Source organism: Drosophila simulans, chromosome 3R (assembly GCF_016746395.2).
Source record: "Drosophila simulans strain w501 chromosome 3R, Prin_Dsim_3.1, whole genome shotgun sequence".
Lineage (NCBI taxonomy): Eukaryota > Metazoa > Arthropoda > Insecta > Diptera > Drosophilidae > Drosophila > Drosophila simulans.
This window is the reverse complement of record NC_052523.2, coordinates 8,533,291-8,557,004: the sequence shown is the minus strand read 5'-3', so window position 1 is coordinate 8,557,004 and position 23,714 is coordinate 8,533,291. Positions and strand designations below refer to the sequence as shown.

The window sequence follows — 23,714 nt, the reverse complement described above, 5'->3', positions numbered from 1 at the left end:
AAAATTAGTCATTAGCCAAAGTAAGTAATGAGTAGAAAGCAACACAAGACGAACGAAATCGATGGCAGATGAAGGGCAAAATGTGAAAATAGGATAAAGAAAGAGATGAGGGAGCAAAATAAAACATGAGTATACCTGGCGTTCTAGACACAGGCGTTGGGTAGCCGGAGCCACCCGGCGGATAAGGTGCTCCGGCGGCTGGGCGCACATGCTGCTGAGGCGACGGCGGCACCTGACCAGGCCCATGTTGCTGTGGTGCTGGTGGTGGCCCACCGCCCACTGATGGTGGTGGCTGCTGCCCCTGCTGCCCCTGTTGCTGCTGCGGCGGTGGTGGCCCCGGCAGGCCAGGATGCTGGTGCTGCGGATGCTGCTGTTGGTGTTGGCCGGCCGCCTGTTGGGCTGCTGTGTGCGGTGAGTGTGGGGGCGGTGGATGTGGTTGTGGGCCACCGCCTACAGCACCAACAGCTCCAGCACCACTGGATGCAGCACCTGGACCTGGGCCTTGACCTGGGCCAGGACCGGTTCCCGAACCCGGGCCGCCACCGGCAGCAATGGGATCCTCGAAGGGATTGCTTACGCTTATATTATCGCCGGCGGCAACAGTGGCGGCGGCGCCTGAGGGGCGGCAAGCGGCGATTTGGATGGTTTGGTTTGGATGAATCGAAATGAATGAGTCAGTGAATCACACAAATGAATTGTTTGGTTGTTGTTGTTTTGGTGGTGGAGATACATGGAAGCATCGTTGTTGTGATGGTGGTTGGTGGTGGGTGTGGAGTTATATATTTTAGTAGTGCGCCCACACAAACGTTACAAAAACATAAAAATGAATAAACAAAATACACATATCAAATTAATAATGATTGATCAACATAAACATTAAGAATCGTATACCTAATTACACGTATATATGTACAGAAAGTAGGGTATTAGGCGAAATAGTTATCAGAATAAGCATATCATCTATCAGATAACAATTTAGTAATTATCCAAAACAAAAATACCAGAACACAAATTGATTACAAAAAAATTAAGTTAACAGTTTATGTATTAGAGTGGCAAGATCCGTAATACTTTTAACAAAAGTACAAATTGACATAGCTCCAATTTTAGTTAGTGAATGGATGAATGAATTGGCTAATTGATTTGTACACTCTTTCAAACAAATGTCAACGATCTGAAGCCACTCTATAAACCTTATACTTATCAAAGATACTGCCAAACTGATTCTTACCGGGGTGAGGAGTCTGCGGGTTGTTTTGGGAGGGCGGACGCTGCATCTGACCCGCTGCCGCATAATCCGGCTGCGGTCCACTTGCTCCCGGATACGGACTGCCGCCCGGGTAGCCGGGATAGCCATCGATCGCGGCGTTTGGTGCGGAACCTGGCGGAGCCGGGAACGAGTCCTGTGAGTTCGACGAGCCTGTGGAGTTCGTAGTTCCAGCATCCAAATGTCCACCACCGATTGGTTGCAAATGGTTTGTAGATTGGTTTTTTTCGATGACGTTTTGGAGATGGGGCGAGCAGAAAGTGTGAAATAGTTGTGAGCGAGTTGTCGGTTGGGTGGTACGTACGCAAAAACAAAACGAAAAAAACGGAAAGAAAATTTAAATTAAGCATCGGGTGTTAGGGGAAAACGGCGCAGGACTGCAAGCGTTCTGTGCACTTGATAAACACTTACCTGGCGAAGGAACCGAAGCAGCCTTGGCCGTCTTCTTCTTGCTGCCCGCCTCCACCTGCTGAATGATCGGCAGAGGATCGATGTCACCGCGATCGAAGTGGCACTCGAAGGTCAATAGGTTCTTGGTGTAGTGCTTTCGCAGTGTGTATGCCGCACTGCTACTCGCCCCGATGCCCAGGAGTCCGGCAATATCCTTCCAGGTCTTGCTCTTGGTCACCTGACGGAACGAGAGAGTCAAGTTGATTGGAATTATGAGCCAATGTTGGCATTCAAAGGTTCATGACGCAAGTGTCGATCGAAAAAAGAGTATCAAAAGATTGCGAGCACAAACGTATTTTGTGTGGATGCATTTAGCAAGTGATAGGAATCAACATTCTAAGGTAAACGATAAACTACAAATACAATTTGGTCAAATGGGGTTAGGGTAAGGAAACTACGAAAGATTAAGGAGTAGCACACGCTCGTTATTGAGTTTCCAAATAAAACCAATCAATAAAAAAATAAGAAATCTGTGTCATAATTTCTTGTTAACATAATTCAGATTCAGTTTTACGAAGCGAAATCAAAAAAAAGGCAAAAGAGTTGCAAATGAAAAGAGAACCAAAAAAGCACAAGCTGATAATGAAGAACATTCCAAAATGTAAAATCTCGATAATTCGAGTGACTTATTGGTGGATGCTTTTGGTGACTATGTATTTCGGCTACTAACTAACTTTATCAAAAAAATTAAAAACCGAAGACTAATTTGAAGTAGTATAATTGTAGTCGGTAGGAACCTTTTTGAAGATTTAAAATGAAATCTGAGACATGCCTGATAAATATAAAGAGTACTTGAGATCAAAATAGTTAAAGGTAAGGCCAAGATGTGCTTATACTCGGCTTAGAGCATGCAATCTAGGGGAAAACCAAGACTGTACAACGAGTGCTTTGGCATTTCCCAAGTGAAGCTAGCCCACGGCAAGATAACCTATACTCAGGATGCAGCTAGAATTTGGACACATGGATCGGAGGCTGATGCTGGGTCAAAAGGTTGGTACATAATTAGCTGGGTGGCTTGACTTTAGTTTGCTTTTTACTGTAGCCGAATCACAATATTGATTTTGTTCTATATATGAGGAATTTCTTTGATTTGGATTTGGTTTGGTTCGTGTTAACTACGTTGGTGGTGTTTTGGTTTGGTTTGGTTTGGTTGATTTGGTCTTGCTAGTAGTAAATCTAAAAAGAAGTTAGTAAAAGGAGTTACTACGGCACCTTGCATACCTCGACGAATCCGCCACGTTCTTTTACATAAATATATAACCTATATAAATCGAGTGGCTGTTTTGAGATGGTGGGGCAGGCTGTGATCGGAGTGCGCCGCTCTTCCATGAAAGCCCGCAGCTTGTCCAGCCAGCCTCGCCGGTCCGGGTTGTCGTCCATTTCGTACAGTTTGCACAACGAGTCCGACTTCTTGGTCGTGGTGATAGTGCTGCGGAACGGCTCTTGCGGCACCGGAACGTGGTTGAACACCTGCTGTATAACGACAAATATGAACAATTTAGTATGTACTTGAGATTTAAGGGCAATCTTCACTTACAGGGCTACCAGCCGGACGTGGCCAGTTGGGTGGCGAACTCATATCGTATTCTTCACCGGGGCCACCACCTGGATGCATCACAACTGGGTGGGGCGACGTGCTCGGCGGGGCTAAGTGACTTTGGCTATAGGGATCATTCTTTCGCGACTTTGGTGTGGTGCATTGTGGATCTTCGCCGGATGCTGTGCAAAAATATCAATAACATTAGTCGGGAATCTTTTAAAGTTGTATATCCCAGCCCAACTCACCTGCTGATGCATTCGAAAGCGTGCTCTGCTGACTGACTTCATCCATGGGCGTTCCATCTGGCCCAGTGGTGACCACCGATGTGACCGCATGCATTCCCGCAGCACCCGTAGGTCCCGAGGAGCTTATCCCGTTGTCCTGTGATATATGCTCCGGTCCACCGCTTTCCGGTCCGCCACTGGCACCCTGTCCCTGACCCTGGGGCTGGCCGCCTTGGAGCATTTGGGATTGCGGCGGCGTGCTAGTGGGTGGACCCATGTTGGTGGGTCCGTGCGGGGGTCCCATGTGGTGGGGTGGCCCCATTGGCATGCCAGGATGCATTCCGGTCGGCCCGTTGCCGTACCCCTGTGGCCCCTGCGGCGGTGTCGGACTTCCACCATAGCCGCCCTTGTGCTGTAAATGCTGCTTCAGATAGTTAAGTGGACGCGGTGATCCACTGCCCTGCGGTGGTGGTGGCCCGCCCACAACTGGAGGTGGTGGTGTGCCCTTGCCTTGCACGTGATTGCCTACCATCGCACCACCGGGAGCTCCTCCGGGCACAGCCTGTTGCGGCGATGGCGGTACCCACTGGTACGGTGGATATTGGCCAGTGTGGTTGGGCATACCTCGGCCCGGGTAGCCACCAGCTTGAGCACCAGAGGGCATGCTGTTGGCACCACCAGCTCCTGCTTGACTTGTGGGTGGCGGAGGTGGACCGGTGGCGTAGGCGCCAGGCGGATACTGCGGGCGTGGCGGATAGTTCCCTGAAAACAAGCCAAAGAATAGTTGTGTTATAGAAAGCTGAATCTTTTCTTGGCATGGAATTCATGTACATGTGAAATTAACGTGCAAAAACAGCAGGAGCACCTTTATAAATACACACTCCAAAGATCTTACCTGGTGGATATTGCTGTGGCTGCTGCGGTGGATATCCCTGAGCACCGGGACTCTGGCCCGGTCCGCCCATCTTGTAGCCGCCGTGCATGTGCGGTGGCATCGGGTAACCACCTCCAGCTGCCCCTTGCGGTGGTGGTGGGGGCGTGGCCATGTTGTTCATAACCTGGTTGGGCGGCGGAGCCGGCGGTGGCGTCTGCTGCGGCGAATTGCTCGCCGACGAGGCCGAATTCGATGCTTGTTGCTGCTGAGATTGCTGCTGTTGGGGCGGACCTCCTGGCATTCCCGGATGCGGTGGCATCGGCGGTGGACCTCCTGCCCCAACCGGCGGCTGTTGCATGGGCCCACCGCTGCTTGATTGGTTGCTCGCCGGACGCGAGATTGGATGGTTTTGAGCTGCAACAAAAATGGGTAATTAGGCTGGCTTCAAGATTGAATCAATGCTGAATACTCACCGACTGCCGGGGACATGGAACGCGAACCGGAGGAGCCTGTGGGCGAGGGTGTGGGTCGCATCACCTGTTGGGGATTGGGTGTGCCTGGCGGACCGGAGCCCATGCCACTGTGCGCCCCGCCGCTGGAGCTGTCGTTGCTGTTCTGTCCAATTAGCTCCTGGAAAGGTAAAAGACAACCGGAACCAGTTCCGCTATTAGAGTGCATTCAATCAAGTGCAATGGCATCAAATGCCGGCCGGCAGGTGGCATTTTTTGTAGTATTTATTCATTTAAACGAAAGTGATAGCAAGTATGAATTAGCCAAGCGGCAACCGCAATTAAAGCAACTGCCAACGCACACAGATATGGAACACGAGCATATGACTGAGCTTCGGTTTGGGTTGGTAGTCGTTGCAGGCCAGCGTAAACATATTCATGGCAATCAGATGTTTTGGGTGGGTATTTCGACCCATTCCGATGCCAAATGTTGATGCCAAACGATCTCAGGGGTTGGGGGACATGTACTCCCCGCGCGTCCCGCGACCTTTCCTGACATTGCCTCAGGAATTTGCGACTCCTTCACCGCTCCCACACCCACTCACCCGTGCTCACAATTATTATAACCCGGTCAGGGGGGAGGAATCCGAATTCATAAACGCCAAGCTGCTCGAACAATAACAACTCTTAAAACAGTCTGCAGGCACCAGAAACTCGGTGCGATGCGACACGACTTTAACTTTTTGCCGCCTATAACTTATAAGAAAATCAAGAAAAAGCTCCACACTAACAGCCCCACTCGCACACTCGCATACTAGCACACATGGCAGCTACAACAACAGCCAGCAGCAGACGTGCACATAAAGCTTAAGTCGACAGCAATTCGAAACACTCACACACGGGGCCATGGCAAAAACCCCAGCGGAGAGAGCTCAGTGGGAGCAGGGGCGCCATCGAAAAGGGGGTCTTCTTAAGATATCACAAAGGTACTTCTATATGATAATACAAAATATAACTTTATACATATTTGATATAAGAATTATATGTACTTATAAGACTGCTTCTATAAAAGAAATATAAGTTTATTCTGTACATCTAAGCCTATAATATTAAAATCTCTCTGCATAGAACAGTTCCCAAGGTATTCGGGTTTCTATCAGCAAGACTCCCCCTTCATAATATAATCATACTAAGCCCCTGACAATCCACAGCGGCAGTAGAAAGAAAAATACAACGAACGAACGAACGAGCGAACGTTGTTCGTTTTGGTATCTGAGAAATTAAGTGAAGTGAAATGAAATGTACGACGACGAACTGACGGCACAAGGCGGCGGCATGGGATGGTATGGTATGGTATGGTATAGTATGAGATGGCGATGTCGATGGGGTGCGGAGACGTAGCTGAGCGGGGCATAAAAGCTATGTGGAACGAACCGAGCAACCGAGCAACCAACCAGCCAACGAGCAAGCGGACGAGCGACAACAGCAAAGGCAAAGGCGACGGACGGCTGCAACTTGAAGCGTTCCAAGGGGCGATTGAGAGGTTGGGATGGCGGCGGGGGTTCTGGCGACGGATGGAGGCTACGACTACCCGGGGATCGGGCAAGTGGCTGTGGTAGTTATGGCGCGCTCGAAGCGAACGAAAGGCAACGGCAACGATGACAAAGACGTAGATAAGGAACAGAAACATGCACACACAGATACACACCCATACCGAGGCACGTACACTCTAAATGTTGGAATATAATAAAATGAAATAAGCAACGACGGCAACGGCGGCACTGCCTGCCAGGCAAGACGACCAGGCCAGGCCAGGCCATTCGTACGAATTCGAATTCGCATTTTAGCGAGGGGTTTTCTCGAGGGGGCCAGGCGGTACGGTACGGGTACGGGCGCGGTACACCACTTGAGTTGCGAGACGATGACGAGAATAGCAAGCAAGCAAGCAAGCAAGCAAGCAAGCTGGCAAAAGCAAAAGCAGGCGGGCAGAAGCAAAGCTAAAGGCCAGGCCGGATAGAATGCTTTGTCCAACGGGGCGTAGTGGGGTTAGACTTTAGGGGAACGGACGGACGGACGGGCACAAACAACAAGCGGCCCACGTTTGTAGTCTCTATTTGTATCTTTGTCCGCATCCGCATCTGTGTGTGTGTGTAAGCCTGTGGTCGCGTAGAAAAATTACTAGGAAAGAAAAACAAGCGCGTTGCGGATACAACAACAATGAAATCATTTATAACGAAAATAATGCGAGGCAAACAAAAATAATAATAAAAAAAGATAAAAATATGGGGAAACACACCTCCTCCCACACCTCCATGGCCCGGCACCCTTGGCCCATCAATCGCAATCGAGCAGCTAAATAAAGTTCAGTCAAGATTTGCGCGCCAAAAGTGTTGAGAGTTCGATTTTTGGGCACGATTTCAGAGAAGGGGACTCGCCCTTGGACCCCACTTGAAAGCCGAAAGAGCAAAAAGCAGAGACCCCATCATCTTTCATCGTTCGTTCTCAAGATGCGATGATGATGTAGCAGCATTGGCCACAAGTTCGACTTTTGGCCCTCGAAAGCGCACTTCACCGCATTTTATGCCGTGTCATCTGTGGACGTTCATTTAAATAAAGAATATGCATGCCTACATGTTGGTTGTTGGCTGGATGGGTAGGTAGGTATGTTTATGTCTGGCTGTCAGCTGCTGCCGATGGAAGCGATGGAACCGCTGGTACCGTCGGTACTGGTGCCTCTGGTGGGACCTTTGTGGCTTATCACCTTAAAACCTTTAGCAGCGAATGTGGCAAGCGAGCGTTGCAAAAAATAAAAAGGAAACCAAAAACAAGGACTGGCATACATGTGCTTGTTATGCGGCCAGCGAAGAGATAAAAAATAAGAGAATTAAATGCACAAAGGAGCGGCACACACGAAACCGGCGGAAAGGAAAGGGGCAGCCGGGAATTTATAAACACAGCCAGTCGGAGAGAAAAAGTAATAAACTCGGGGATATCATAAAAATGAAAACAAGAGGGAAGGGCCAGCGCAAGCACAACGCATTCTGAAATACCCTAGCTGGAAGGTTTTGCCACACCAATTAGTAAGTTTCAAGTTAGTAGGATGATGCGTTGTAAAGATTACGCTCTATCGTCCTAAATTCAAATGGCAGCAGGTCCATTAAAAATTTGAGGCAAGCACTATTCCTAATCAGCACCGTTGTCAGATTGGTTAACTAGCTATAACTATTCTTCTAGTTAAAACATGTATTTTTAAGCAACTAAACCCTTTGCTAAGAATACCACTCAAGTAGCACAAATTATAATGCCCCACTGCAAAGGGTAAAAACCTCAAAAACTGAAGCAATGAGAATGCGAAACAAACAAAAAATAGTTCACCACATCCCGCATAGTCTCAGTCTCAGTCCCAGTTGCCCGTCGTTTCCATTCTCGCAATCTCCACCCCCTCAAGTGCAATGGTTGGTTTTCATTTTGCACAGCTTGTACGCCGGATCGGAGGGGTTTAACCTCAGAGCCAGGGAACGAGATACTATATATATATATATATATGTATATAAAGAACACAGCACAGCTGAGCGACAGCCAGTCCGACTGTCGCTCATTAGACATCCTCCGCCTCCCAGTGTGGGTGAGGGTCGGTCTACGTCTCCATCTGCATCTGCATCTGCGTCTGGGTCTGGATCTGTTTCTGATTCTGAATCCGATTCTGGGTCCCAGTCCGTTCGGATCCATGCTCATGCAATTTCTGTTTGCGCTTGCTGGAAATTTTATGAGCGAATCGAAAGTTTGTGCAATTGTGTTGAGTGTGCATGGCGTACATTGCACAAGGCAACCCAGACAGTACCACAAAACGCAGATGAACATACAGTCCAACTTCCCTGTGTTGATCTACAAATCGGAATCATACTGAATAATTACAGTTTCCTGGAATTATGATTAGTATTATTGGTACAGAGGTTTAACTCATTATTTTTATTGAATCCAAATTATAAATTTATCAGAAATTCTATTTTTAGCATGAATGTTAGCAATAATCAACCATGTGAAATCTTTAGGGATTTCTTTGGTTTTTTGTTCTTGATAAATAGTTTGAGTTAAGGAAGTTCGACTGTATATAGAGAACAAATACTCGCATATTCGTATACCAGCAGCAGAAGTCGCTTTGGATCTGCTCGGTTCGGTTGGGTTTGGTTCGCTTCGTTTTGTTTCGTACCGTTTCGTTTGCTCGTTGGCTGCTTTTGCCAGCGGAGCAGCAGTCAGTCGGTGGCCCCAATCCTTGCCCCGCACCTTCCGCCCTCATCCACTTACAATATGGCAAACTAACAGACTGTCAGACTGACTGGCAATCCGACGCAGCAACAGAGCAACAGACCAACAGCCACGGGCAGCAGTAAAAGCGAAAAAACGAACAACGAACGAACAACAGCCAACGTTGGCAGTCAACCACTTTGAGAGCTCAGACAAATGTCCCATGAATCGCACACTGGGCTCCAACCGAAAACACACGGCCCAGAGTCGCAGCCAGAGCTGCCAGAACCGGCAAGAGCCAGAGCCACAGCCAGGGCAATAGCTAAAGCAAAAGCCAAAGCCAGAGCCGGAGCCAGGCCAGACCAGACCAAAGCGATCCAATCCGACCGACCCTACCCGACTCAACTCGACTCGTTTCGAGCAACGTTTCGTTTCGTTCGTGGTGTGTATCCAAACGAGTGAACTGAAAAACAAGCGCACAATCACACGACTCTCTGTATATATAAAATTTGTATGCGTTCGAAACGAGGCAGTACACTGAAAAATAAGCTGGGAGGCCTTTTGATGGGATATTATAAGGAACCACATCTTTAAAGTATGGTTTCTGCTCAAGTCATTTATAAAAGACTGAACTTTGGCATACGATCCCGAGCCCAGAGAAATCATAATACATGGATGTAGAAACTCTATATTCCTTTCAAAGAATTCTTCTCTGTGCATCAGCGCCAACTGAAATGAACGTTCTTTTTATTTCGACTTTATTTTTGCCTTTTTTACTGGCTGCGCCGCCTGTTAAAATGAAAAACGATGATGATGCCGCCGCCGCTGCTGCCAACAATAACAACAACGACAACGCAGCAGAGTCGCAGGCACAGCAATGAGTGGAGCACTAAAATCCCAGTAACAACGGACGGAGAAAAACCGGCAAAATTGTTCATTGGCAGTTGGAAGGCACACCATAATGAAGGGGCAGGGCACGGGAAAGATGGGGGGACCCGGTTGCGGAAAGGCCGGGCCATGTGGCTCTGGGGCTTTTGGGCTCGCAATCGCAATAGCAATAGCAATGGCATTCGCATGCCGGTGGTTCGAGTTCGGGCCCAAAGCCCCAACCGTGTGCACTGCACCACAGACAATTTCGGCTGGCATTAAATGAATGCAGCAGTTGTGTGCTGCTGGCTGGTTGTCTAGCTGGCCCGCAAATTTCAGATGCTGATAGGCATACAGATAGATAGTCATGCCAATTGCCCACAGAGCAGAGAGAATATGACGCAGAACAGTCGACTTGAAATAAGTTTCTAAACTAGGACACGTCGATGGGGCTGGCTGTGTGCTCTTGAAAATCAATGGGACTGCCACCAGCCATCAGCTACTGGGAGCTTGAATAACACGCTATATAGCAAAGGTGTCCCAACTGCCGCAGAAAGAGGAAAGCAGCGGCTAAAAGCCATCAGTAGTTAAATATTATTGCTGGCAGTTGGCTTTTTGTTCAGCAACACACGGCGAATTTAAAGCGGCTTACAAAATGCAATTCGAAATCGACCAGCTTAAATAACAATGGACGGGCAGGGACTTCCCCCGACTTTGGAACTTTGGAGTGGCTTAAAACGAGCGTTGGCTGCGGCTGATTACAGTTTTCGTTCGGTTTCGGCTCGTTTCCAGTTGGTTTCAGTGTTGAATTGGCCAGAAACGCGGATTTAACCTTGCAACACCCAATTAAAACGCAAAGGAAAACCGATTGGTTTGATTTTGTAAAGTGATTTGAGTGCACTGGGTTGAGAAAACTATTTTTATATTGATATACGTTCGCTTTTCATTTTGGCATCCAATGGAACTTTTGGTTATGAAAGTGATGTGGTAATTTGAAGCATTCAGCGGTTCGGGTATGACGCAGGAAAATTGGAAATTAAGATACAGATATTTGGTTAGGGGTCTCGAGGTGAATGGATAATAGGATAGTTATCAGTTATATATGACTTCCCATCTCTTAAGATCTTTGGAGGAGAGTTTATGGCCACCTCAATTATCGCTAATGATATGGATCGATGGCGGCTGAAGAGGACCTGAGTTGATGAGAGTACACATAAAATGTAAACAACCCGCTAAACAACAACGGCAACAAGAACAACATCGACGACGCGAAGGAGATGGAGGTGAAGCAAGAACAAGAACAACAATGACCTTGGCATTGACCCAAATATATGGTAACAGACGCTTTGTGTGTGATCTTGAGTGTAGTCATGCGAGTGTGTTGGTTGCATATACATGCCACATACCAAATATAAAGGGAATGAGGGGGAAAAAACCGAAATACGAAATAAAGAAATGGTATGGGGCACAGGAGGATTGTCGACCGTGCAGAGCAAAGTGCGGGGTGATGGGGCTTGCGGGTGGAGCATGGGCAGGGGCAGGGGAATCGCAGGAGGAGGGGGAGCAGGGACAGCCACGACGGCCGCGGACATGCTGAATGAATAAATGGGGTACAAAGCAAACGCACACATCCGCAGGCACGTCACATCCACAGCTGCGGCCAATATAATAATACTATGGATACTATGGAAAATAAAAGTAATTGCATATTGACGATATAGATAATAAATCAAACGACAAATTTTGTTGAAGCCCAGTGAAGAGCATTGTGCAGATATTCCTTTTAAACTTTTTCAATTAACTGAACCCAAAAATGCTGATAACACGTGCATATGCGATTTAAACAAACAAACAAAAAAAAACGGACGGGGTGGGGGGTTAACCAGACTGCCAGCGTTGCGAAAAATAAACCAAAAGACAAAGGGGGAAAACGCCGCCGCTGCCATAAGAAATAGTAATCAAAACAAAATAAAAATCATTAAAATTCATAAAAACAAATCAAGACAGCCGTCGACGACAACAAGAAGAAAAAGCAACGATAAGGTTAAAAGCAATTTTAAAGTTAAGGTAAAGGGAGGCGGGCACATGGTTGGGATACGATAGCGGTTCAAGTTCAAGGGAACAGAGGGAGGTGTTTAGGTGCACGCATATATATGTACACATGTATATATATATATAAACAGAGAAAATAACATCATAAGCCCACACAAGTATTAAGATCTGAAGAGCGCTGGGCGGAGGGCAGGAAAATCCGCCAGAGCAGAGCAATCTCAACCCAAAAATGAGTACTAGAGTACCCTCGTGTGGGGGTATGAGTGCCGGTATGAGTACGAACTACGAGTGCCATGGCCAGGCATAAACATTTGACCTGAACAACTTTTGTAGACTGGCTGCCTGCCTCTTGTTGGGCTAGATGGTGGACGAGGGAATGGTGCGGTGGCGGGATGGAGGCACTGGGGTACGTTTTCTGGTTGGGGATGGGACGTGGGGAAATGGGAATCGCAGGTAAAGAGTGCGACGCCGATGTAGACGTATGTGTGACGTCACGAGTCAAGTTCACGTGCTGTTCACGCAGCACAGTTTATTGACCCACTTTCGATGTGTATTATCTAGAAAAGCTGCCAACACGAGTAGTGTAGTGAATGGGGGACTACTGGGTGGTCCCACGGCCAAACATCCAATGAATGTGCAAATAGGAAATGTGCTTGCCCATATAAAGCTGTTATTGTATCATAACATACTATGGGTGAATGCATTACCGCACATTCGATTGGAGCTTACTCATTGAGGTTTCGGTTTCCTCATTTATGGATTACTTTCCTCACAACTTTTACAGTAGAGATAATAAACCATATGATTATTGGTTTGCTAAAAAAATGTTTTTTTTTTTGACAGCTGAGGAAGAATTCATTCAAGAGGCAATGGACTATATTTTCATTTTCCATATGTGAATGTTTGCTTAGAGATGGAGAAATGATGGAAATGGTGTCCTTGGCGTTGCTTTCGTTACTTCTCATAATGCATCAACTTTCTAGATAATCTTTTCATCAACAATCTTTCTCCAGGGAGTAAAACAATCAAATCTATCCAATCGCTTACCTGGTGCGGCGAGGGCGACGCCTGCGATGGTTGTGGCGATGGACTGGGCGCATGGCCCGGACTGCTGCTGGGAGGAGGTCCGCCGGCGCTGACGTGTGGCGGTGGTGGCGGCTGCTGCTGCAGTGGCGGCACGTGGTGCGGTGAGGCGGGCGGCAAGGGATGTCCGGAACCGGGACTGGGCGACGACCCACCTGGCCAAGGTCGATTCGGTTCGGGATACTGCGCATGAAGATGTTTGATTGATTAATTCTGAAAGAGACGCTGCTATCTTGTTGCTCCTTACCTGGTGCGTCGAGTAGGCAGTTCGATGGTTGGATCCGCCCGCCGGCAGACCCGGCGGTGTTGGATAGCGTTGCGGGTACGGCGAATATTGAGATGTTGGCGGTGTGTTCTGCTGCGGCGGCTGCTGTCCGGCACCCGGAGGTGGTCCGCCCGGCACAGGACCGCCGGGCTGCTGACCCGCCTGCTGTTGCTGCTGCTGCTGCTGTTGTTGCTGTTGCTGCTGCGGCGAACTAGGATAGGAACCTGAATTTTGACCGTGAGCTGGCGGATAGGGTGACTGACCCCTGGAAGTGTTTGTCTGTGGATGAAAAATCATTTGGATCAATAAAAGCCAAAAGCAGACTAATAAATATCTAATGAACGTCAAAGTTTAACCCACTACCTCTGAGTGGTCATATGTATGTAGAAGTATACTAAGGATAAAGCTGTTGAATCGTTGAATTCATTATTGAAAATCCAATTAGCACTCCACCACCTGCAACACTTCAGTTCTTAGACTTTCAACAGGAAATGTTAATAGCGAGTTTTCTATCTAGCTACGGATGTGTCACGTGGGTCTTTAGAGGGTTAAATTGGAGAGGCGACAGAGACGGCACATGGGTTTTTAATTACAGGCATCTCGCTCTGTCTCTCTTCGACTCTATTTATATCCTCCCACACTCTGCTTTCCCCTGCAATTCATCAATTATTTGCGTTTGGCTTCGCCGATGCTTCGTCTGTGTGCGAGAGCTGCACATTCCATTTTATTGTATATATCATTTTAATCGATATTCCACAACCGATTCCCGTAAATTCGCGCCCAAATACACACCCTCTTGGTCATGTGTGTTCGGCAGCTCTACAGTGGATGTCCTCGGATTAGGACTCTCTGCATTGGAAATTTCCAGCAATTAATATGCGATTGTGCAGCTGCAAGGGAAAACTAGACGGTAATTGGAATTGACCCCGACTGCACAGCACAAGTGCCCCTAATTATTTGGCGCCCACTGTGGCGTGTGTGTACACTGCACATCCATCGCATTCGGGGGTTGGGGTGCAAGGAAGCAACATCGACGCACCCTCGGGTGTGCTGCTGTCACTTGACAGTCACAAATGCGCAGATTAAAAGGAGACAGTTCAGAAAATATGCTGCCAAAGGATCCTAAATGCTGGCAATAAAAAGTTGAAATACACCAATATAACGGGAAAGCACCTACACATTCGTTTTTACAATGCAGGGCGGAAAGTTAGCTACAGCGGATAGCTAAAGCTAACTTTTTCAAGTAGTCATTTTAAATTCAGAAACTATAGATATTTTTAGATAGCAACTGATAAATATTTTTTTGAAATACATCTTTAAAATAAAAAGGCATTCATCCTCTATATAAATACAGCAAATTAAGCAATTGCAGCGATGCAATATTAGCAAATCAGATTCCAGAGATATTCAATAAATTTCAATACCCGTATTATAATCTTGGCAACATTCCACAGTGCTAGAAAAGCGACCTGCGTTGTCCATGTCCTTCCCAATCAGTTCAAATTACGAAGCTCTGTCCTGAAGGAGGACGCATAACTTCTAGTTGGGACGGGGGCAGTCGATTGCCTGCCACTCGTGGCTCCTGCTCCTGCTGCTGGTTCCCTCTGCCACTCCGTGACCCGTCACATCGCCAGAAGAAGAAATCCACTTGAGTGGAATATAAAGTGAAACTTACGGACGCACATACATGAGGATGTGCATGTGCAGAGGCGACCAGACCAGGCCAGGCCAGGCCATGCCAACGACAAAGTTGCAACAAAGCCAGGGAAAAGGAGCTCCGAGACGGAGAGGACACCTCGCTGCGGAACCTGGCCTGTGCGGCAGACAACTGGAGCAGGACGAGCAAAAACCAGGCATGCCATGTGCCATGTGGCGGTGTATGTGTCAAAGTCTGTCTGTGTGTGTGTGGGAAAGAGCTTTGGATGCCATTAATGAAAGGATTTTCAACTTGACGTGGTGCGACAAGGCGGACCAAGTCGCAACGCAGCACAGAGCAGCGACCGTCTGACATGGCAAGTGGAGAGGCGCTTGGCAAGCTCGCACAGACTTACGGTTCGCCCTCGCAAACAGAAAACCCCACAGCGGCGTACACACAAATGTAGCCGGGCAACAACATCGCTCCGAATGCCACAGCCCGGAGTAAAATGTGGCAATAAATCTAATGGAAACTCACAGCAATGAGGGAACGAACGAGGGAGCCAACCAAGACAGGGAAGTGCTGGCACCCTAGCTACTTTTGTGGCAAAACTGGCTAGATACTTTTTTGAATGTATGGTATTATTTGACGGGTCTTTAAAAATGTTATTAATTTTCTGTTCAACTATGTAGCTATATAACCAAACCCGCTATCTCCCTTGGCTTAACACAGTTAACAAAAAACTACAAATTGCAATTTAATTGAGTATATCCCTTGAGTCCCAACTATCTATAACAAAAAACACCCTATCATCATTACACATTTTCTATAAGATTGGTTAAAAGAGATAGGACAACTTGTTTTGGAACCCATAATGTGAATAGTCATAAGAATATAAGAATCTTTGAATGGATATATACGCATACATAGAAAAAGACCTACAAATTTCCAAGAAAATATTTTTATGGTACTAATCTATTGTAAATGCTTATGATAGCAAATATGATTATTTTAGAGACATTGCTTATGAGCCCTACTTAAGGCATTGGCTATAATTCCCTCTGCAAGCAAGTAAACACTGCTCTCAACACTGTTGGCCTGGCCAAAGGTAAGCAATGCTAAGGAAAGGCAAGACAAGGCAACCCAAGACAAGGAAGCCAGCGCTATATAGCCAGAATCAGAAACAGGAACATAGCCTCTCAGCCAGAGCCAGAGTCAGAACCAAGGGCCAAAGCCAGATCCCGTCGTTCGGGTAACGAGAACAACAACGGCAACTCCAACAACAATCGACAACGGCTACGATGTCGACGAGGATGGTTGGTCGTTCCTCGTTCGGTTGGGTCGGTCCACTGCAGGGTGACAGGAAACATGAATGGATGGTTTTCGTGCTCCGCTGTGTGCGTGTGTATCTGTGTGTGCGGAGCGAACGAACGAGGCAACGAGAAATAAAGTTAAAAAGGAAAAAAAAAAAAGAAAAAGGGAAAACTCATCATGGATGAAAATCAAAAGCAGAAACGGCAACGGCGGGTAGAAACTGAAGTGGAATTTGAATTAATGCAGCAAGGGTCGTACGGTGGCACAAACGCACACACACAGATACACACAGCCACACACTCATACAATGACTGTAACGAACGAATGACGGTTGGAACGAACGTCGCTCGGAATTAAGTTCGGGGAAATCGGGATAGGATCGGGGGGATGGGACGGGAACAACTGAAATTCTGAATTCAGGGCTCTGAGTTCTCGTTCGGATGGTGGTAGGTTTTCCAGCTAAAAGCCGGCTACATGTATTAAAATATCGCGGGAACAAAAACAAAGCGCAGCAGCCAAGGGAGTGGTCCTGTTTGCCTCTGTCCCCTTCGCTCCGCTCCGCTCCTCGTCTCCTTGATCCTGGGTTTATAATTTCATAACCAACAGACACACAGATACATACACACACACACACCCACGGGCGGAGGGCGATTGCATATAAATTGTGCGAAGGGAAAAACGTGGTAAACGCGATTTTGTGGCAGTAAAGGTAAAGCCGGCAGTGGCAGTTGCAAGGGTTGTATGTATGTGTCTGTGTGAGGGGGTGGAAAGGAACAAGGGGAATGGGGTGGCCGGGGGAAGGACGTCCCTGCTGGCTACTCCCGCTGTTGCTGCCGGCAAATGGAAGGAATTATGTGCACAGCTCTCGAACAGGCGTAATTTTTAATACAATGTCGCACTCTCCACGCGCCCATTCACATTGGCAGCAGTTGCAGAGAGATAAACAAGGCAACTGAAATAAACCAATGCAGCAATCCCCTCCGACAACTGTCGCAAAATATTACTCCAAAATGTTGAGCGATTACCTCTCAGTCCCTGTGTGTTTAATTAAATTTTGTGCTTTTATGATTTTGTTCCTGTTATGATGATGGTTTTTTGGGTTCTTGCCACTTTATATTTGTTCCAACATTTCCTTTTTATAGATAGTACTTATGATAAATGATTAACTATTGTAACGTTTATATCACGATTTTTACCTCTCACGTTTACCTCTCATGTAGGTTTTCATATACATTAATCGTAAGGTAAGATAACAAATTTGTAAATCCTCTATCAGTCATTGAAAAAATGTACATATAGTTAAATTTAAAAATTGTTGCTGATTTTCCATCAGGTTGCATCCAAATAAGGGAAACGGCTGGCCGAAAAGAGAGCCAGAGAAAAGGCAAATAAAGGAATGAGGAAGAGAAGGATCCCCATCAAGAAGGGACAATAACCGTTAAGGCAAAGGCAAGGCAACGGTTTTGTGTGCTCCACTTTTTGTAGGTCAAACTTTAAAGGCACTCCTCCAATACAAGCAGGCCAACCCATACATGCGAAGAAACGGCATAAACAAGCCGGCACACAGACATCAACTCTCTCGAAATAAAAAAAAACACAAAGCGCCGGAGGAGGTGGAGGTAGAGTCGGAAGAAGGCCAAACAGGAACAACAAAGACACAAACGAAAAGAGCGGTTAATGCAATGCCTTTTGCCTTTCCCCAAAAAATAACAAACATGAAGGGAAGTACCACCAAAAAAAAAGAGGCGGAAAAGAGGCCTTTAAGCTCTTTAATATATGCCCAAAAGTGTTGTTGCTCGCCTTGCACCTGTTGTCCTCAAAGGAGAATCAAACGGAACGTCAAGGATGTATGGGGAGCATAACGGGATGCATCTAGCACACTTGCACTCGAAGAAAGAGAGGGGTAGAGTGAGTGAGCCAAGGCATGTCATCATAGTCGAGCCCTCCTCCCCCTTCCACATCTACACCTCCACCTCCTCTCTTTTGACTGTGCGCGGTTTCACTTGATTTTCATTTTTATTTTGTTTTGGTTTCTGCTTCCTCCACAGCTTGCCGGCTAACCCCTCCTCCACCACCGCCCCCTTCTTCTTCTGCTTCTCCTACCCCAAAACAGAGAGAGGGAGGGAGAATCAGCTGTGACAACAACAAGTTTCTCTGTTATTGCCTTTGATTACGGTGCCTACTTGGCCATTGTTGTTGTTGCTGCTGCTGCTGCCGTTTCGGTTGTACCTATGTATGTTTGATACGTATGTAAGTATGTATGCGAGTATATGTATTTATTGCATGCACGCGTAAGTCACACTCTGCCGGCAATTTGATTTCTTTGTTTATGCACACAAGCCCGCCGAGCGAGGCAAACAATCAAACAAACACATGACATTGGATAGCAGCGCTTCTAGACTCTTTTTTCAGTCTTTTTTTTATTTCGCACTACCTACCTACACATAGAGACACAACCAACACTGAGCCATAAACAAAAGCTCTCGAAGGTCGCATCACATCGCATCGCACATGTCTAACCCTAGCGGATCGCTTTGATTTGTGTGCTCACACATAGATTTGTTTATATTTCTCTGTCTAATCGTCGACATCAAAGTTCGTTGACTCGCATATGAGACATCGCATCTACATCCGCGCCACACCAAACCAAACCATTCATGAAGTACAAAAACAATCGATCCTACTGCAGTGACATCAAATATGCCAGAAGCAGACCGATGACTACATAGACACGAAATCGGGCCACAAATATGAGTTTGTTGGGCTGCGGGTAAGCCCCCTAACTACCACACTTCCCCACTAATAAAACAATTAACCGGTTTCCGTTTAATTCAAAACGTGAAATCATATCACGTGCTTCTCCATTGGGGCCAATAAACCAAGCAAACCAAACCAAAAACCAACTTCAAGCGCATTATCGCTTGACACAACTGATAGCAAATTCTTCATATCAGGGATTACAATGAGTAATCCTCTTTGACAAATGTATATTCTTTTTCAACCCAAAACTAACTGTGAAAAGAAGAAGTCCAAAAAATCTACAGGTACTACAAGTTCTTAACTAACCCGAAACATTATATTTGTTTTTATCCATTAAAACGTATAAAGTGCAGATTGGTGCTTCCATTAGTTAAATTGTAGAGTATTGTACGTTTTCACACGAGCGACTTTACGGTATCTTTATGTTCCGTATAACACTTTTTTCATTCGCTTTTAATACTACAAAGTAGTTATATCGACTGATAAAAATGGCTCGACTCATTACTATATTACTGTTTGATATACATACATGTTTTGTTGTCTATAATTATACAGTCATAATGTCAAGAAAAGAGTAAGAAATAACTACTTCATTCACTGTGTAACTAACCCCCTTCCATCTTTTGCATGTTTTGTGTAGTAGTATTCACTTCTTGTCTTTTAACATTGTGATAAGCTTTAAAATTATTCCAATCAGACACGAGGCCAACATGCCGTCGATAATGTTGACATGAAGGGAACAGGAAACCCTAAAAACCCTAAAGAATGTGAATGAATGCCTCAACATTTTTGTGTACGAAACTCTTTCTTGTTATTCCGCTGCTTCTTCTTATTCTTTGTCTTCTTATTTTACCGTTGCGGTGCGGCCTTTTGTTGTTATTGTTTTGCGGCGGCAAGTGCCGGTTCTCTGCTGTCCGTCTCCCTCACTCTCACCCGGCTTCGCCCAGTAACAACAACTAAAGCACAACAACACCCGGCACTTAAACAGCGAATTTTCAAGGGGATGGGGGTATCTAAAGGAGGAGGAGGAGCAAGCAGGGAACCAAGTGGGAGGGGCGGGCGAAAAAGGCGCGGAATCTGAGCACAATGTTTTTACGTTATGTGTGTCAGTGTGTCTGCCGCTTCTGCCCCTTTTTTATATTCTTTCCTTCGAGTGGGACTTGGCAAATCTTCAGTGAACTGAATGAAGTGCGACCAAGACGAAACCCTAAAAAGTAACAGTAAATATTGCAGCCTCCCTCCCACGCACACACACTCCGAAACGAATACATGTGCACAAAACGTGACGAGCCCCTCTCCATGGAATGAGTGGGCAGTGGGTGTGTGGAGTGCGGTGGGTAGGAGGTTGGGGGAGGGAGATAGCTAGCACAAAGCCACCAGCGACAACCGCACCAACAACAACATGAAACACATGCCGTGGAGGCCTGCACATGGAAATACTCCAGTAAGTAAGTGTGTGTGTGTGTGGGTTTGGGGTCGATGGAATCAAAATCAGTGTCAATGTCAAGACAGCTCTAAAATAAAAAAATACATAAGGAAACCCCTGGCGATAAGATTCTCTGTATTCAGTCTTTAAAAGGTTGCCTTTAGGCACAATGACACCATTTCTGGTGCAACAACTAGATGATTTAATACTATTCTTTTCGGAAAATGGTTATTGTGTTAAAGAAATACAACATTTATTGTGTCCTTTAGATAAAGTTTCTATCCTGGAAGGCGTTCAAGCTACCATGCGGGTTTTTGTTACTTTAAAGCCGAAGGATACCCCCGAACAAATATGAAATGAGATACTAAGACTCGAAAAGACTTAAACGCATTTCCTATTTTCAGAAGCTGTGCAGTAAAACGAATCACCATTCTAAAAACACTTTGCTTTTGAAAAATACTATAACGTATTACACCAGAACAAAGTATTTAACAAATATGCTACGTTTGGAGACTATATAACTGCATATTCTCATGTTGACTTTCAGATGTGTCTTCCACAATATCTTGTATATAAAGTATCTACAGAAATTTCAAACATTTTTAAGGGCACAACTAAATATACCTTTCAATTTACAACTTTTCTCTCCCAAGAAACCATGTATTTCCTTAACCTTGTTATCCCCAAATATCCCCTTTTTGATCACTTACCGGTGGTGGTGTCCTGTACTGCTGCGACGGTCCCAGTTGCGGACTGTAGGGCCTTGGTGGCGGTGCCCAACCGCCCTGTTGCCCTCCATACGGCGATGGCTGGTGCTGCGGTGGCGGCGGTCCGTGTCCTGGTGGAGGGGGTCCACCGGCCTGCTGTTGCTGAGCCGCCGCAGCCGCTGCCGCCGAAGCGGCCGCCTGCTGGGGATCGTAGGTGTTGGCGTAGCGATGCTGCGGCGGAGGCGGCGGATTCGAGGACTGGAGCAGAGAGTTTAACGTTGGCGTGGGTCCCTGCGGCGGCTGCCCGGGTATGTAGCGCTGCTGCGGCGGACGATTGGGTGAGCCACCGGGCCCCGGTTGCTGCGGGGGTTGCTGTTGAGGATGTGGCTGTTGTTGCTGTGGAGGCTTTCCACCTGGCAGCGGCTGGCCATAGCGATAGGGATCCATGTTGGGATCGGCGTGGTAGCGACCGTACGCTGGATGTGGATGAGGCGGCGGCAAGTGAGCGTACTCCTCCTTGACACCGGGCGCATGCTCAGGTGCTCCTCCGGGCGGTGGTGGTGCAGGTCCGCCGTGGTGCTGCTGTTGCTGCATATGGGGTGGTGGCGGATGCTGCTGTTGCTGCTGGTGCAGATGATGATAGTGCATGACTGCAGCTGGGTCCGGTCCTGGTGGTCCTCCAGGACCAGATCCTGGGGGCGGTGGTGCGCCGTATGGATGTGGGGCAACATTTTGTTGTTGCTGCTGGATGCTGGGATCGCTGCCGTTGTTGCTGTTATTGTTGGGCGTGGGCGGGCCCGAGGTTGGCGGTGTAGCGCCACCAGGTGCCGCTCCAGCCGATGGGGGCGTGGCAGCAGGGGCGGGAGCGCCACCTTGCTGCTGCTGCTGTGTTTGCGGCGACTTTATTTTCTCATTCATGGCTGCTCATCGGCTTCTGGCTGCGCTGCTCCCGATCTCCCAGATTTTTCGGATCGGATTTTCCCAGATGTGTGGCGGCTACTGATGGAGCACCGGTAACCACCAACAACAACAACGCTGACGCTGATGATGACGACGACTGCAGCGGCGAGTTTGAGGTTATGTTAGCTGCAAGTTATCAAAAACGGGGGATTAGCATTTGGCAAAGGGGGTCTGGCTTATTAAAGGGGGCAGTCCTATATCACTGGGCATAAATCGAGCGGGTTAAACATTAATAATTTGTACTCGTTCGTGGGCTGTTGTGTATTGAAAAGTCCGCTACTAACACACGCACACACATGCTCACTCGAACAGGCAGCACCAATACCACAACAATTTATTTTCCGCCGCGTACGGTGGGCAAATCGTAATGCGTTGACAACCCTGCCGCAACCGCTCTCGCAGTTTGAGCGCAGCCACTCTCGTTGGCGCTCTCGCTCTCTCTTTTCACATTTGGCGGCTATACACGCACACGCCGTATCCCTTTCCGTCTCACTTGCACTTGCTCGCCAGCCAGGCTGAAGGCATACGGCGCTCTCGCTCGCTCGCTCACTCTCTCCCTTGCTCGCTTTATTAGTTTCTGTGTGAAACGAATGAAACGGGCAGCACAGTAATGATTTTTTCGTAATTATTTTCTATGCCGATTTTTCGCGTTTACACAGCACTGGAATGGAATGGACGAAGGGGCATCATCTCACAATTGTTTAACTTATTTTCTTTTTGTGAGTGGGAGAGAGAGGGGGGCTAACGCTTAAGATTTATAAATAATTGCCGCGCCTGCTTGGCCGCGTTTGTTGCGCGTTCACTTTTGGCCGCTGCCGTTGTCTTGAGAGGCTCTCTTTTTTTTGTTCGACTGCTTGCGTTTTCCTGCGGTTTTTCGCCAAGTGTTTATGAAGATGATGATGATGATGCAAGGATTCGACATCCAATCATTTGCATATGTATACACACACGCACTCACTCGCACACACACTCACACAGCCTCCAAAGTGCATCGTCGAGAGGAGAGAAACTGAATTTTTCACTCGCCCTCGGGCGAAAGTCCGGCGGCAGATTTGTTGTTGGGCCAAGAAGACTCAATATATATTTTGCGGGGCGCTTTGGTTTTTGGGGCTTTTCTTAACCAGAAATCTACATACACGCACACCACTTACACATAGAAGAATATTCACGCATTGACGACCGTCCACAGACTGGCTATATATACTAAAAACGAACTCGCGTGAGAAGACAGGGACAGGGCAGCAAACTCGGTATACGAACGGAACGAAATGAAACGATTCAAGTAGTAGTGTATGCAAGTCTTGTCTGTCTGCGCCTGGCGTTCTTTTTCTCTTCTTTTTTTCGATGGTTTTTCGCCAGGCTGGGGCGCTGCCAAAACGCTGATGCGGCGGCCACAATCACACGCGGCTGATCGCCAGTTGGGCCCTGCACAGGCTGCACATACTTTTCACTATTAATGCGCTGTATTTCACTTATTTTTCGAACAAATTCGCAGCATGACGAAGAAGCGAGCCTGTACAAGATTAGAGCGGATAGCACGCACGATAGTATCGATACGTAGAGTGTTTGGGACTGCGATACACTATCGGGGCTCG

At 47.2% G+C, this 23,714-nt stretch overlaps 1 protein-coding gene across 15 annotated transcripts in view; it reads right to left on the bottom strand.

Moving 5' to 3' along the window:
• Positions 1-23,714, bottom strand: part of LOC6727654 (trithorax group protein osa) — a 30,585-nt gene extending 6,871 nt beyond the window's left edge. Inside the window, exons 1-12 of one of the 15 annotated variants that reach the window (XM_039295255.1) lie at positions 23,564-23,714; positions 21,163-22,245; positions 13,299-13,595; positions 13,016-13,234; positions 4,829-4,985; positions 4,377-4,769; positions 3,503-4,243; positions 3,255-3,436; positions 2,930-3,190; positions 1,680-1,895; positions 1,232-1,460; positions 136-615 (exon numbers count right to left, since the gene is read on the bottom strand). In XM_039295255.1, the coding sequence (XP_039151189.1) occupies positions 136-615; positions 1,232-1,460; positions 1,680-1,895; positions 2,930-3,190; positions 3,255-3,436; positions 3,503-4,243; positions 4,377-4,769; positions 4,829-4,985; positions 13,016-13,234; positions 13,299-13,595; positions 21,163-22,077 (4,090 nt within the window). In that variant the 5' untranslated portion in view covers positions 22,078-22,245; positions 23,564-23,714. Of the gene's footprint in view, positions 1-135; positions 616-1,231; positions 1,461-1,678; positions 1,896-2,929; positions 3,191-3,254; positions 3,437-3,502; positions 4,244-4,376; positions 4,770-4,828; positions 4,986-5,409; positions 5,574-13,015; positions 13,235-13,298; positions 13,596-21,162; positions 22,246-22,362; positions 22,382-22,403; positions 22,488-23,261 lie in introns of those variants that run through there. The other 14 variants (XM_044923325.1, XM_039295262.2, XM_039295254.2 and 11 more) reach the window with 14 other exon arrangements.